Consider the following 15,533-nt stretch of genomic DNA (forward strand, 5'->3'; position numbering starts at 1 on the left):
CATCACAGAGCAGAATTCAGAGAATCACAGAATCATTTTGGTTGGAAGAGCCTTTAAGATCACCAAGTCTAACAATTAACCCAGCACTGCCAAGTCCCCACCAAACCATGGCCCTCAGCACCACATCTACACAGCTTTCCAATCACTCCAGGGATGGGACTCCACCACTGGCCTGGACAGCCTGGTCTGGGGCTTGACAGCCCTTTGGAGGAAGAAATTTTTCCTAATATGCAAATTAAACCTTCCCTGGCACAACTTGAGGCTGTGTTGTCTCATCCTATCACTTGTTTCTTGCAAGAAGAGACCAACCCCCACCTGGCTCCAACTTCTTTCAGGGACTTGTAGAGAGCCCGAAGGTCTCACCCTGAGCTTCGCTTTCCTTCAGGCAGAACAATCCCAGCTCCCTCCACCACTCCTTATCACATCTGTGCTCTAGATCCTTCACCAGCTTCATTGCCCTTCTGTGAACACACTGCAGTACCTCAACGTCCTTCTTGTCCCAAAACTGAACCCACTATTCCATAGAGCAAACAGTTTGCATCCCCGCTTTAGCTGCAGCCAAGTATTTCTGGCTCATAGAGGAACAGGGAAACTGGGGGAGAAACTGGGAATTTTTTTTCATTTTAATCAGTATTTTTAAGCCCTTCTTGCATTGCTCACCCACACTGCTCAACACACTGCTGGAGACATTGCAATGCGTTGATCCTGCTGCTGGATATTGCCTTGTAGGTTGCCTCTTGGATCTTGCTTTGTGGGCTGATGACATTCCTTCTTGGTCACACCATGTTCAAGGGATACCCATTTGGCACAGACCAGACCTGTGGTCCATGCAGAGTCTGCAGGCCACTGCAGACTCTGCCAAGGCTGCAGTGTTGAGCCTGGGCACTTCCATGCTGCTGACTCATACCTCCCATGTTCACCCAAAAGCACCTGGCATGCAGAGGAGACCTGCACAGGCTCCAACCCCGTGCCAGTACCAGCATCCAGAGGAAGTTGAGATTGCCACCAGCTGAACCACAGCAGCCTCACTCCCCAAACCTCAAATCAAAGATTTTGGGGGAATGGTAGTTTCTAAGTACAGATTTGAATGGGTTTTGGAGCAAAGACCCCTTGCCCAACACTGCTGGAAGCCTTATTTTCTACCCCAACATGCCTTGGGATAGATCAACCAGCCTGGTTATCAGCTGCTGGTTGATCCACTCAGCATAAAGAGGAACCAGAAAGGGGAAAAACTGGCGCCACATAAACCAAGCTTGAAGACAACGACAGCTCTTCTCTTAAATTGTAATATATTTATAAGTTTAATGACTCTCTGACCTCTCCTTAAAGCCCAAATAACCTCTGGGGAGCCTCCACAGCCCAGCCACAATCGATCCCAGCTGGGCTGCGATCTCCTAGCAAGCAGCACCTCGTGGGGATGCTCCATGCATTGAGCAGGAAGTAAAACCTCTCCTGTCCCCCCCCCAAAAAAAAACCATTAGGTGCCAGCAAGACACTGGGGCGAGCCTACCACCATCCTTCACCCCACAACCTCAGCAGGACCCCAACTGGCATGGTGTGACTGAAAATATCAGACACTGACTTTTTTTCCCCACCCTATATTAAGTCCAAAAGCACTTTAAAAAGAACCCAGAGCACCACTGGCAGGAGCAGCACCCAAGGGAAGCTCACCAGCAGCCCTGAAAGCAATGCTGAGCTCATCCCCAGCAAGGATTTGAGAGCCACCCTCTCCCTGGCACACCAAAGTGTCACAGCCTGTCCCCACGTGCCTGACGTCAGTGTGCCAACGTCACCTCCATTGATTTTGGATCCCAATCTCAGTTGAAGGTGTCGGGGCCAGTGGCATGAGGGCAGACCACAGACTGCTCTCACACAGGGGTGGGGGAAATAACTGAGCAGCAACAACTGGGCAGTGGGTACTATCCCTGCCAGCAAAACCATAAAAACAGGCAGCACATTTTTGTGCCTGTCACCCTTTTTGTAAAGCTCCTCTGGTTAAAGGCTTCTGGCAGGACATTCCCAGGCTCTGCAGCCAGAGCAGGTTGATTGCCCATGGAATTCCTGGACTGGGGCTCTACAAGTCCTCCACTATGAGATACCTGGATTAAAGCCCCAGGTACAGCAGCCCTACACCTCTGCCTGGCTCCAGGTCTGCATGGATGTCCCTAACTGAGACCTCCTCATGCAGTTCTCCCAGCAGGATCTCCCTGTTTGTTTCAGCATCCCAGGTCACCCAGCAAGACCACCTTGTGCACTCAGCATCCCAGGTGCCTCAGTGAGACCTCCTCATGCACTTTAGAATCCCAGTTCTCCCACTGAGTCTTTCCCATGCACTTCAGCATCCCAGGTCTCCCAGCAAGACTTCCCTGTGCACTTTAGCATCCACGCAGAGATGCTGCCCTGTGGGATACCAGAGTGATTCAGACACGGAGAGCACAGCAAGGTTTGTCTCTTGGTAAATCAGATATTCTGCGTAATTTCATTCTATTACAAGGTAGATATTGGGGAATGAGTCTTGGAAGAGAATCTAAGCACAGGATGCAGCCCAGGAACAGCCCAATCCTGGTGCAGCCAGCGATTTGCAGGGATGCAAATTAACAACCACTGGTTTGTCTCACCATTATCGTCCTCACCATCACTCCAGTGGCCATAGCAGCTCCCTCGGCGCTGCTGAGGCAGGCAGGCTCACCCAGCACCAACCACCTACCCCTTTGCTCCCTCCTCGCTATCTAATAATCACACTTGTGCGAAGCTGTTGCCGTACAGAAGGAGAAAGAGAAAACATCCTTGGAGAGCCCAACAATCAGACAATTTTTAAGATCATGGAGCATTAAACCATTCCCAGTAGGGTTTACTAATCAAACAGCCAAATCCTTCATAACCAACCAATCCCTACAGAGCAATTAAATCCTTCCCCTTTAAAACACTTGGCACGCTGTCTGGGGAGCAAAAGAAAAATTTGCAAAAATTCATTTGATAAATTAACCAGGGAAAAGGAAGAAGTGAATCAAGCTTTGTTCTTTTCATTTTTTTTAATTATGGAATTCACAATGCCTGAATAATGTTTAATAAGAACTATGAAAATTCCTAACAGTATTACAACACAACACAAAAGAATTAACCTGGTTACCGTGAAAAATTGCATATTTAATTAAGAACTGAGAGTTCAAAACTATCCAGAGATTTCAAAAGTACCGTTGCCTAAGGGGCTGAATTACACGCTCGCAGTGCTGCTAACAGGGCTGGAGCGCGCAATCATTACCCAAGTGTCCCCATTAAGTGACAATGGGCAGATGACATCAAATTCATTTCAAAAGCAACAGGAACCGAAGCATCCGCTTGGGTAGTGGAAGGGAAAGCGACTATCCTGCTGGTATAAACCAGACCCCTTGTTGATAAAGGCAATAATTAAAGAATAATGTTAATTAGCTGCTTTTATTTGAAAGAAAAGTGCAGTGGCAGGAGACGCTACCTCTGCGGCGTGCGCCCCGCCGAGAACAGAGCAGGCAAGGCTGCTGGCCCTGGACGGCCGCCACCGGCCCGGATGCCAGGACACGTGCTGGAGCTAGGTCACACCAGTCCTAGGCACCCACAAGCCCCAGGTACCCACCAACCCCCAGCTCTGCCAGGACTGGTGCTGGGGGCTGGTTGGGATCAGCACGCACCTGGCTGAGAATGGAGTAGGCAATGCTGCTGTCTCTGGATGGCCATCGCCCCTTCCGCTTGTCTGCCCCCAGATTTCTTCCTTAAGTACTGAAAGGCCACCAGGAGGTCTCCCTGGAGCTTTCTCTTCTCCAGGCTGAACAACCTCAACTCTCTCAGTGTAGCCCCAGAGCAGAGGGCTTCCAGTCCTCCCATCATTGCTGTGATTGGCCCCACTCCAACAGGTCCAGCTCAGGTCTCCTGAGCCGAAGACTCCAAAGCTGGCCCCAGACTGCAGGTGGGGTCCCAGTAGAGCAGAGCGTCAAAATCCACTCCCTCCACCTGCTTGCCCATGCTGCAGGGGATGCAGCCCAGGACAGGGTTGGGACTGGGCTGTGAGAACACATTGCCACCTCATGCCAGCTTTTCACCCACCAGTACCCCGAAGTCCTTCTGCACAGGACTGCTCTCCAGCCCTTCATGTCCCAGCCTGGATTGATACCAAGGATTGCCCCGACCCAGGCGCAGGTCCTCACATTTAGCCTTGTTGAACCTCTTGAAATTCACATGATCCTGCTTCTCAAGCTTGTCCAGGTCCCTCTGGATGGATCTCATCCCTCAGGTGTGTCAACTGCACCACTCATTTTAGTATCATTGGCAAACTTGCTGAGGGTGCACCCAATCCCTCTGTGTAATTGATGGAGGTATCAAACTGCTCTCCAGGCTTTTATCCCCAGCCTGTGTTGATTCATAGATTCATAGAACGGTTTGGGTTGGAAGGGACCTTAAAGGTCATTATTTCCAACACCCTCCTCCCCACACACCATGAGCAGGGACACTTCCACTAGACCAGGTTGCCCAAGGCCTCATCCAACCTGGCTTGATACTTGATACTGAGGATCGCTGAGTATCAGCACCAGGGACTTACCAACACCACTCTCCCAAACCATTCCCCCACAGAGGCAGGGCCCCTCACTCCCTGGCTGCACCACCAGCCCCCACTGCTTCCCCCTTGGCTTAAAAACCGTCGGGACAAGGCGGGTAATCATTTACCCGGCTCGCAGGGATGAAGCAATGTTTGGAAAGCGCTCGGAGAGCCGCAGACGAAGGCAGCTCTCCTCGTCGGCGTGATTAATAAAGAATAAATGTCCTCTGCAGCCAGGCTCGGCGAGCACGGCGCGGCCCCGGCGCCGAGCAGCGGCTCTGCTTACACCGCACATTACAAGCCCCGCTGCCAGCGCCAGGTAATTCTTTATTATGTTATCCCCACGGAAGAAAACAAAGGATGCCCCAGGTCCTGACTTCGGTGTAAAACCGCAGGAGCGTTACCAAAGGCAACGGCAGCGTACTCGGAGCGGCTGACGCACGGCCCAGCTCCCACCAGAGGAATATTTACACGGGGTTCAAATTGGTTATTTACTTTTTTCTTTTTCCTTTTCTTTTCTTTTTTTTTTTTTTTTTCTTTCTTTCCTTTTTTTTTTCCCTTCCCTTTTTAAGGCATCTGTGTTGCAGAAGAACTCAGCCCAGGCACACACACGCCAAGCAATTAATATTAAAACGGCCACGCATTAGCAGCGAGTCGCTTAAACTGCAGCTAAATCAATACTCCAGGGTCCTGTTGCAGCTTTGGGGAAATCATTAAGTGCTACACCAAAGAAGTCAAAAAAATAATTACACAGCAAAGCCATACTAAAGGAAGGAAAAAAAAAAAAATAAATTAAGCAGTGAAACCATTTTGGAAGGAGGTGTTGGTGTGTTCAGCTGCATGAAATCGAGGAGCTCAACTTGAAAAGAAAAATCACCAATTGTGGGAACACTGCAGAGCAGCTCTCCAGGAGGAATGGCCAAAATAAATCATACTAAATACAAAGATGAAGTTGAAGGAGCCCATCATCACACGCTGTCCTTCCAGCAAGATTCCTGCCTGCAAGCCTGAGGTGATCAGTTATTGCCCTCCTTGGGAAGGGTTGTCCCAGCAAGCTTCTTAATGCTGATCAATATCTAAAAGGTGGGGGTCAAAAAGGATGGGGCCAGACTCTTTTCAGTGATGTCCAGCAACAGGACAAGGGGAAATGGGCACAAATTGGAACCCAGGAGGTTCCATCTGAACATGAGGAGAAAGTTCTTTGCTGTGAGGGTGCTTGAGCCCTGGAGCAGGCTGCCCAGAGAAGTTGTGGAGTCTCCTTCTCTGGAGGTATGCCAAGCCTGCCTGGACATTGTGACCCTGGGCAACTTGCTGTGGGTGACCCTGACTGAGGAGAGGGGCTGGACTAGAAGATTCCCAAAGGTTCCTTCCAATCCCTATTATTCAGTGATTCTGTGAACTTCAGACAGGATCTGCCAGCACTGGCTGGGGCTGACCTAGGAAGGATGGGTGCTCCTGCACCTCAGCTCATTAACAAGCTCTGCAGTAAATATTGAGCACTTTGGCTTTCCAGGCTTTCTACACCTTTTGGTAAGATGTGATGACCACTCCCACCATGTCTGGCAGCTTGTTGGCTTCAAGAGAGAGTGCTTCACCGCACTAATACAGCCCAGACCCCTTTGCAGAGATGCTCCCCAAGATGTTCTGTGTGGGCACCTGAAATGGCACACACAAGTCTACGGAAGGCCCTTTGTTTCAGGAAATGATGGACAAGCACATAACCACCCACCCAGGGCATGGCTACAGCCACCTTGATGCTGCCAGGAGACTTTTTGGGGTGATTCACCCCAAAATTCTGCTTTGCAAGAATATTCCATCCCTTGTGCCCCAGGAATGGGGAAACTGAGGCACAAAGCCATTGCCCAAGGAAAGAAACTGATGTTGGGACAGAGCCCAAGCACTGGAGCTGTTTCACTCCATCCTAAATCAGAGGTAGGAAGGGGACATGATTCCATTATTTCATGGTAGGCTGAGAATAGGCATCTTGAGTTTTAAGCCTCCTGCAGATAAACCAAATACCAAACACAGAGCCCCATTCTCCCCACCCATCAAGGGTAAAACCCCTGCAGACCCCAAGCCCCCCACCCCATTGCCAAAGCCAAACCAAGGGAAGGGAATCTTAGCAAGGCAACAATCTTGAGTGAGCCCAGCCAGGCTGGGGGCTGAATCCTGCTTCCCAGATTTTGCTGTCTTGGCAAGACACACTAAAAACTACAGGAAACTGGGGCGGGGTGAGGGAGGGTAATCAAAGGAAACTCAGTCATAGATCCTAATGCAACACTCACAAGAAAGTGTTTCGAAAGGGGAAAACTTTAATAAAGTCTGCAAGTATATATTCCTCCTTTATCAACCTCAAGATTTATTGACCCAGGAAGCCATATTGACTGAATAAATCTTGATAATGACCCCAGCAGAAGTCAATACCTGCTTATTATCTCCCAAGTTGGGGAATTACATCTTTCGGTAATAGGAGCAGGATGGCACAAAATGTTCTGAGAAACTTCACCCAAGGTTTTTTGGGGCGGATGGATGCCTGCAACGTGCCTTCTCCAGCCTGAGAGGGAATCTGTTAGCCCATTAATACAGCGAGGGAGCTGCAGTGGGGTTTCTGCCTCGAGGTCTGGTAGCAGGGGAGCACACACACCCCATCACTTTTGAACCCCAAATTCATTTCATTTCAAGGCAAGCTGTTGAGGAGCAGGATGCTGCAGCTCCCTCCCTGCAAACAATGGCCCTGCATTTTCAATTTGCCATGTTGTGTCGGCAGCTCCCGGGATAATTCCCTGAAATTCAAGACATGGGAATTCCCACAGCCAGGGTTGAACAGCACTGCAATTACACCAGCACCCAAGAGGGGAGAAGAGCAGCACTGTCGCTGTCCCATGGGATCTGAAGCCACCCTGGGAAGCCAAATAGCCTGATTTTCTCCAACCAACAACAACAGGAGGGAGAAATAGGGGAGCAGACGGGCCACCAGCCCCCAAATCCATAAGCAAGCAAAGCCTTCTGCATTTAAAGATGGTGTTTCTTCTGCCAGCAGTTAACTTTCCATTCAGCAGAGAAAACCATAGCTCTGGGACTGGTGCACACAACAATTATGCCTGCATTTTTATTTGAAGCCTCTGCAGACAGCAAGAAAAATTAACTGAAGGGAGCAGCTCCTGTGCCAACATATGGAGGGAGATGAATAGCGAGTTCTGCATGCTCCACTGAGGTTATCTAGTTAAGCAAGTGCCTCCTAAAGGACTCACAGGCTGGGAGTGTGCTGTTTGCTTAATCTGGTCATAAATAATAATTCAGATCACCAAACATGTTAACATTCAGCTCCACCTGCAGCTCAAAAGCCCTGCTGAGCCTTGCCAAACTCGTGGCCACCGGAGGTGATGACACTGCCCAGGAACCCCAATGAAATGGCTCCCCTCTCACCATTGAGCCACACAGGGCACCAATGGAAGAGGCTCCTTAACTGCCCAGGTTGGCTGAGCTGAGGGCAGCAGGCAGCTGCCTCCATCCCATGACTGTCCCCCACTACATGCTCTCCCCCATTTTGGTGAGTGCAGCAACCCCAAGCACTCTGTTTGCTGTCCCTATAGAACCAAAGACTGGTGGGAGATGGAAGGGATCTCTGAAGATCATCTAGTCCAACTCCTGTGCTAAAGCCAGTTCGCCTACAATAGGTTGAACCCACAGTTCACCTACATATCCATCTCCAGGCTGGATAACCCACCAGGAGGTGGCAGAGCTAATCTCCCTCCCTCTGGTCCCACAGAATCAAATTATATTTCCATGCCTGACCCCCATTTGCCTCTTGGTCACAATCCCCTTTTTCCACCCCCTCCTCTCCAAGGCCACAGAGACAATCCACTAAACTGGATCAGGAGGCCAGCATGTACATCTCTAATGGGCTGAAGCACGCACACAATTAATTAATGGATTTATTAATTAGGGAAGAAGTCACTCTTCAGGCTGGAATTGGGGTCACCAGTTTCTAAAGTGAGAGCTGAGGAGCTAAAGATAAACTCTCATTTTCTGCAGCTCTCTTCTTGTCTGGCAGCATCTCAATTATTCAGCCACAAGAAAGAGAAAAAAAAAAGAAAGAAAGAAAAAAACCACCACCACATTTCACTTCAGGAACTTCATGATCTGACTTTCTGCCAATGCAAAACATTGATCCAACAGCAGGTGGGCCAGGAACGTGGCCGATCTTGTTGTCCCCTTCAAATAAGTTGGAAATACTAGGGAATACCAAACATTTGCTTCTAATAAAGGATTTGTGGGGGGAACGGTGGGATGGGGGGGTGGATGCTGCACCTCCATCTGTCCCAAGAAGGGAGCTGTGGTGGAAGTGTGCAAAAAAGGGCACAATGCAAAGTGGTCAGTGTTGGTGATGTCCAAAAATACAAGTCCCCCCAGTTGTCAAGGTTTTAAAAGGCCACACTACTTGGTTGTCAGTTCAGCTGAACCTTCCTGGTGGCATATGGGAGGGACAAACATTTCTGGCTGCCATAGCCCCAGATTTCTAAGGAAACAGGAATGAAACAAACATTACTAGCACCCCTGCCAAGGGATGGGGTACAGAGCACAAACACAATAGGAGATGGTGGAGAATTCACATAAAGAGAACCATCATGAACACCCTCCCTACTCACAGGGATCCTCACAGGAAGAGCACACAACAATCAGACACCAGATACACTCAAGCACGAGATGTACACCGGCAAAGAACCAGGCTTCATTAGTGCCACTGCTCCTGAGTTCATATTAAACAGGAGTCCACAGTACCTACACCTCAACAACCAGGGAGCAACTGGAGCCACTGAAAAGCACAAACGATGGTCACAGCCCCACAGCACTCCTCAGCCAGCCCCAGGCATGGGCTGCATTTGCACAAACCCTGAGATTTCCGCTTGGAAAGATGTAATCTTCCTGAGACGGGGGCACCTAGAGCATCCCTGGACTCCCACCTCTTCCCCTTGGGCACGGTGATCATGAGCACCATCCCACCTCTGCAAATCTGGGATGGGAACAGATAGCATTGGATGCTGGAGGACACTGGAAGATCCCATTGGTCTCTCCGTAAGAGCCAAAAAAAACCACATGGAACAGTGGGAGTTTGCAGAGGTGAAGTTCATAGCCCCCAAAGCACCATGGCCTCCCACTGCATTTATTCTGACCACGGGCTGCTCCACAAGAGTGCAGCTGAGTTTATTAGTCCAAGCTCCAAGAATTAAGCCTCAGCCAGGAGGACTGATAGCTTATTTACTGCTGTCGTCTATATAAAGAAGAATTTTGACACATTGTTAAATGATAGCACATTTAGATAAGTCAAGCTGTCATATCATTTAATGGATGTCTAAACTCCCTCTGTAGCTGATATGTAAAATTTATGCACTTCAGAATATCATAAGGTTATAATATTTTAATCACATCCACAGTGTTGGGTTGTGGTTTGGGGTTTTGTCTTGTTGTTTGCTTTGGGGTTGTTTGTTTTTTTTTTACCTCCTCCCCTAAACTTCCAACAGCAAAAGAAAACCCCAAACCACCAACATTTCATCAACCACACCACGCTCCAAGGCTCCCGCTGAAGTTTCTTCCCAACTCCACGCCGGCATGCCAGGAGCATTTGCATTACAGGAAATAAAACGAAGAGCATTTTATTTGGCGAAGCAAACACTGGAGCCATACAGCCAGAGCTCATCTGCATAATGAGATGTGAAGACATCTATAAAAGATGGCTATAACTGGTCTCTCTCCCCTCACTCACGGCTGTATTTATTATCCCAAATCCACAGCCCAACTCTTCCCTATTTTCCCCCCACCCCCAGGTTTTAATACAGAACGGGTCAGATGAAAGCAGCATCCAGCACTTGGAGTGAGTGATCCACACAATTCCAACCAGAACATGATAAACCCCGAGCAAATTAAACCCCAAAACCCCCATAAAGGTACGAATCCCGCTATGACTATCATACACAAGAAAGCCGTAAAAAAATACTGCATTTAGTGATGTACACAATAAAGCAATCTCGTAACCCAGTGAAATATGTCTGGTATTATCTTGGATGGAATTTTATCTCTTCTCATTTCCGAGACTATTTGCTGTAAAAAGGCTCAACACCGTTTCGATCACGGTGCTGCCACGTAGCACATTATCTACATGTTTTACATATGCCCACCATTCATCAGGGTTCCTCAAACTCTGCCGTTCCCAGCCAGCCCCAGGCCAGCAGAGCTGCTCAGATGCATGAAAGAAAAAGGAAGAGGAGGGGGGTGGGAAAAAAAGGAAAAAGCTCTTGGAAGAATAATAAATGGATTGTTTCCCTTCCTTTTTTGGCTTTTGTTTTGTTTTTTTAAATAGAGGGCATTAGGCCAAGCTGGCACAAGGTCACCTTTCTCACCGTGGTCCCAGTGAGGCGGCAGAACTGCTGCCTGGACAGAAGTCAATCCCCACCGCTCCCTCTCCAGCTCCAGCCACAACCACCCAGTCATGCAGAACGGCGGCGAAGGAGGGCTGCCCACATCCCAACCTACCTCCCAACCCTCCACGCAAAAGTAGCTGCCAATATTTGCCTTTAAATAAAGGTCTGAGTGCACCCAAGAAAAGTCATTAGCGCCACGCTTTCGCAGCCGAAGCGCCCGGAGCCGTGATCCCTTTCCCACCACAATGCCATAAAGGAGCAGTCGTGGCGAGCCGACCGGACGCGGTACCTGCGGTACTTTTAGGGTCGCGTAGTGCAGACGTAGCACGTAATCTGCTTAAAAGTCAAAATGTATTAAATGCTGGAACTGTTGATACGGGAGCGAAGCCTCATAAATCGCATTTCAATTTGTTTACTCCCCGACGAAGCATGCTGCATTTTAAACTCCGTTATATCCTACAGGGATAAACCCATTTAATATCCATGTAAATGAGCGTTTAGGCTTTTGTAGGAGATCCAGGTTGGGTTTCATCCCATTATGTTGGGAGAGCTATTGTGTAATTATCCGCCTCCCCGCTACAGAGGTGCCTATTTAAGGTCACAGACTTGTCAGCATCCCCTGACGAACCGTCCTCTTGGACACGTTAACAAAGGACTTACCGGTAATTTCACGGACCGAGGGCACTACAGCGGGATAAGGCATCCGTGACCTGCCCAGAGCCACAAAGGATCTCTCTCTCCCTCTGCATCCATCACAGGTCCCAGCGCCGGTACCCAGCCCTCACCCCGGCCAGCAGCCGCTTGCTGCCCATCGCCTTCAGGGCTGCCCGAGCCCCGGTACTGGCCCCGCAAAGCCCCGGCGCCGACTAACAATGGGAGCGCGGCGGGGCTTCGGGCAGCCCCGCTCCGCCATCCCCCGGGCTACCGCGCAGCCATCGGCTCAGCGAACAGTCTCTGCCCTCCCGGCTCCAAACATGATGCAATTACAGAGCCGTTACCGGGAAGCGGGGAAGAGGCGGGGGACACACACCGGGGACACTTTACAACCCGCGGGCACCTCCGGGCTAGGGAGCGCAAGAAACTTGGCGGAGCGGCGCGGGGGGCCGCGCTCCCCGCAACTTCATACCGCCGAACTTCCCTCCCTCCCTCTCCCTCCTCTTCCTCCCTCCCTCCCTCCCGCCGGGGCGGAGCGGCGGCCGCCCCCCCGGCCCCGCTGTCACCTCGGGGGCGGCGGGGCGGGGGCCGGGGCGGCGCGGCTCCATTGCCGCTAGCGCTGCTCCATGCTCCCGGGCGGTGCCGAACAAAGAGCGGCGGCGGCGGGGATCAATTTCTGATACCTATCGATGGGGAAGGGGAGGAAGGGCGGAGGGAAGGAGGGATGGAGGGAGGGAGCGAAGGGGGAAAAGGGAGGGAGGGATGGGGGCGGCCGCCCGGATTCCCCCCCTCCCTTCCAGCCCCGCCGCCGCCACCAACCTGGAGCCGGCGGACATCAAACCGCGTCCGGTATCGAAACATCGATCCCACGTCGGCGGCCATCTTGGGGGAGACCGGCGGCGCGGAGGGGCGCGGAGCAGCGCGGACAGGAGCAGAGGGGAACGGCCGCCTCCAGCGCCGGAGGCGGCCCCGCCGCCCGGCCCCGCCCGAGCTCCGCGGGGACACCCCCCGCTCCCGGGTCCACCCCCGGGCATCGCTTCCCCCTCAACTCACCAGAGTCCACCCTCGGGCATTGCTTACCAACCCCATCTCACCCGTGTCCACCCCCCGGGATCGCTTCCCCCCCTCAATACAGCTGGGTCCACCGACTCGTGGGACACATACACCCCGCGCAGGCTCTGCCCGGCAAGGACCTGCCGTGCAAGTGATTTATTCTTAAAAAATAAAATACAATGAAAAGAAATAAATAGACTCGGGGGGTTAGCAGCACCCGGGAAGCCAGGAAAATCGACGACGCTTAAACTTTTTCCAGCTTGTTTCATGGTTTGGGTTTTTCCCTAACCTGACCCATCCAGCGCTTTTGACCCTGGAATTGCCACAGTAAACAGGCACAGCACAGCACGCCCATGAAAATGACCGAATTTAGACATTTTAATTACTTCAGGTAGCTGGGCTCTGAATTAAAGCCATATAAAGAGCAGAACAGAGCACAGCCAGAGTACTGGGGCTCCAACAGAGAACCATAGCATCGTTCTGGTTAGAAAAGACATTTAAGATCATCCCATCCAACCATTAGCCCAGCACTGCCAGGTCACCACCAAACCACGTCCCTCAGCACCACATCCACATGGTTTTGAAGCCTTGCCAGGGATAGGAGACTTCACCACTGCCCTGGGCAGCCTGATCCGGGGCTTAACAAACCTTCCAATTAAGAAGTTTCTTCTAATACCCAACCTAAAACTCCTCAGCACAACTTGAGAGCATTTCCTCTTTTCCTATCACTTATTCATTGGGAGAGGAGACTGACCCCCACCATGCTCCAACCTCCTTTCAGGGAGTTGTAGTGAGAAAGTCTCCCCTCAGCCTCCTTTTATCTCTGTCCAGAAATGCCCCCTTTGCTTTCTGACCAAAGAAGATTAAAGCTTTTTATAGTTTCTGCCCCAGGTTGCCACATATCCTGTCACACCAGCCACACCAACACCCCCGGGGCTTTGAGCACCAGTTTCTTCTCCCCAGTGGAAAGCAATAAGCATCCAGCAGAATCATGCCATGTCTGCACTGGAGGGACCCCAGCTCTACTGACCACGACCTGTTTTTCCATCAGAGAAAGGCCAAGCTGCCTCGTGGGGTACATTCTGCAGGCAGGTATTTGCCGACCAAGCAAGTGCAGAGTTTTAATATTCCTGCTAAGGAGCAGGTAACCCCATAAGCTGTCATGCAGACACGTGCATACCTCTGTGCATAGACCAGCCTGGAGCCCCTGCCAGGCTGTGACACAAACCCATACCCCAGCTCCACTCCTCAAGACCCAGTGTGGGGTGAGCCAGACCCTACACCCCATGGAGGTGGATATGGTATTGAAGTGTCTCCCCACACTCACAAGCTGTGGGTGCTGCTTTGCCTCTGAATCTGCAGAAAGGATGAATGCAGCACAAGGGAGGATCCCTCCGTGGGAGTTTGTCTCCATCCCTCTCTCAGGCTATGTATGGGGTGACATGTGGTCATATATAGGCCAATAAACCCAGGTGGGATGAATGGTCTTTGATGAGGTGAGATCTGTTTCTCAGTGTTTGATGCTGGAAACGCAGATAGCTCTGTCCATTCACAAGCAAAATGCTTCAGGCACCTACTGCTGGACACCATCAGAGACAGGTCCCAGGGAGGGGACCTTCTCCCTGCCGCCTACAAAACTGATCTCACACCCATAAATCACTGCCCCACTCTGCTGCTCAGGGAACAGAAGAGCCTGCTCATAAATCAGAAATAAAACTAACTTGGCATCGTTGGCGAGCAAATTAAATTGTGGGCTTTGGAGGAATGTTTCTGTTTAGTCAAATCATTAATAAATCAATTGGAGATGTAAGGAAGAGAAGAGGGTCTGCACCCCACGGTGCACAGAGGGATGGAAAGCTGTGGGGTGGCATGCTCCATCTCCTGTGCCCTCCTGTCCCTCTGGCACCGCCTTGCTGGCCTCAGGGCACCCCAGGAAGAACAGGAGGAGCCTGATCCCACCACACCACCACAACACTGAGCTCACCCGCCCTGGGGAGCACTGCAAGGCACAGGTTAATAAATCAGTTTGTCTCCAGAATGGTTTGCTTTGTGTGCCTGACAAAAGCCTGTTGTAAATGGCAGCCCCTTGCCTCCTCTTCTGAAAGGCTTTTAATTAAAATATGGAAGGGGCTTTTCTGTGTATTTAAAAAAAAAAAAAACAAAAAGTTAGGATTTCAGCACACTCCCATTTCAGGCATTAATTCATTCTTGCCTTCCTGCCATTTGTGATCCACACGGTAAGTCCTTTGTGCGGTGATTCAGCCCCACGAAGCAGCCAAGGGACCGTGTTGACAGTGAGAGCCCCATGCCAGCAGTGATGCTGGTGGCAAGCTCACCAGGGCTGATGGGTGATGGTGCCCCTCGTCCTTTTTGCTGGACAGTCTGGCCCCAGCCTCTTGTCCTCAACCCTTTAGCTCTTGCTGAGCATTGAGAAGATCCCCTCTCAGGCTCTCTTCCCCAGGTTAAACAGCCGCAGGTGTCTCAGCCTTTCCTCCTCACAGAGATGCTCCAAGCCCCCTCAGCATCTTCAGACCCTCCACTGGACTCTCTCCAACAGTTCCTTGTCTCTCTGGGAGAGCCCCGAACTGGACCAGGTGTGTCCTCACTGGGGCAGAGAAGAGGGGCAGTAGACTCACCCTTGACCTGCTGTTCACAATCTTCTTCATGCACCCCAGGAGAGCATTTGCCTTCTTGGCCACGAGGGCCCATTGCTAGCTCACTGTCCCTTTACCCCCAGCTCTCTTCCCTCCTGTCGGTGTCCCTGCTCCTTTACTGCCTTTTCTCGCCTCTTTCCCCTCCCGTCTTGTGCACAGCGCCCGCTACATTGGCGCCACCTGGCG

The 15,533-nt window shown here is 51.1% G+C and overlaps 1 protein-coding gene across 5 annotated transcripts in view; it reads right to left on the reverse strand.

The window, feature by feature from the left end:
* CUX2 (cut like homeobox 2) overlaps positions 1–12,557 on the reverse strand; it is an 82,540-nt gene extending 69,983 nt beyond the window's left edge. For 3 of the 5 annotated variants that reach the window (XM_068163409.1, XM_068163407.1, XM_068163406.1), the window contains exon 1: positions 11,647–12,063. Coding sequence is in view for 2 of the 5 variants with exons in the window: in XM_068163411.1 (XP_068019512.1) it covers positions 12,460–12,522 (63 nt within the window). In the remaining 3 variants the exon portion in view is untranslated. Of the gene's footprint in view, positions 1–11,646; positions 12,064–12,459 lie in introns of those variants that run through there. The other 2 variants (XM_068163411.1, XM_068163410.1) reach the window with 2 other exon arrangements.
* Between the last annotated feature and the right edge of the window lie 2,976 nt (positions 12,558–15,533).

Source organism: Melanerpes formicivorus, unplaced genomic scaffold, assembly GCF_026170545.1.
Source record: "Melanerpes formicivorus ecotype bairdi unplaced genomic scaffold, bMelFor1.0.p_v2 SCAF_72, whole genome shotgun sequence".
In the NCBI taxonomy this organism is placed as follows: Eukaryota; Metazoa; Chordata; class Aves; order Piciformes; family Picidae; genus Melanerpes; species Melanerpes formicivorus.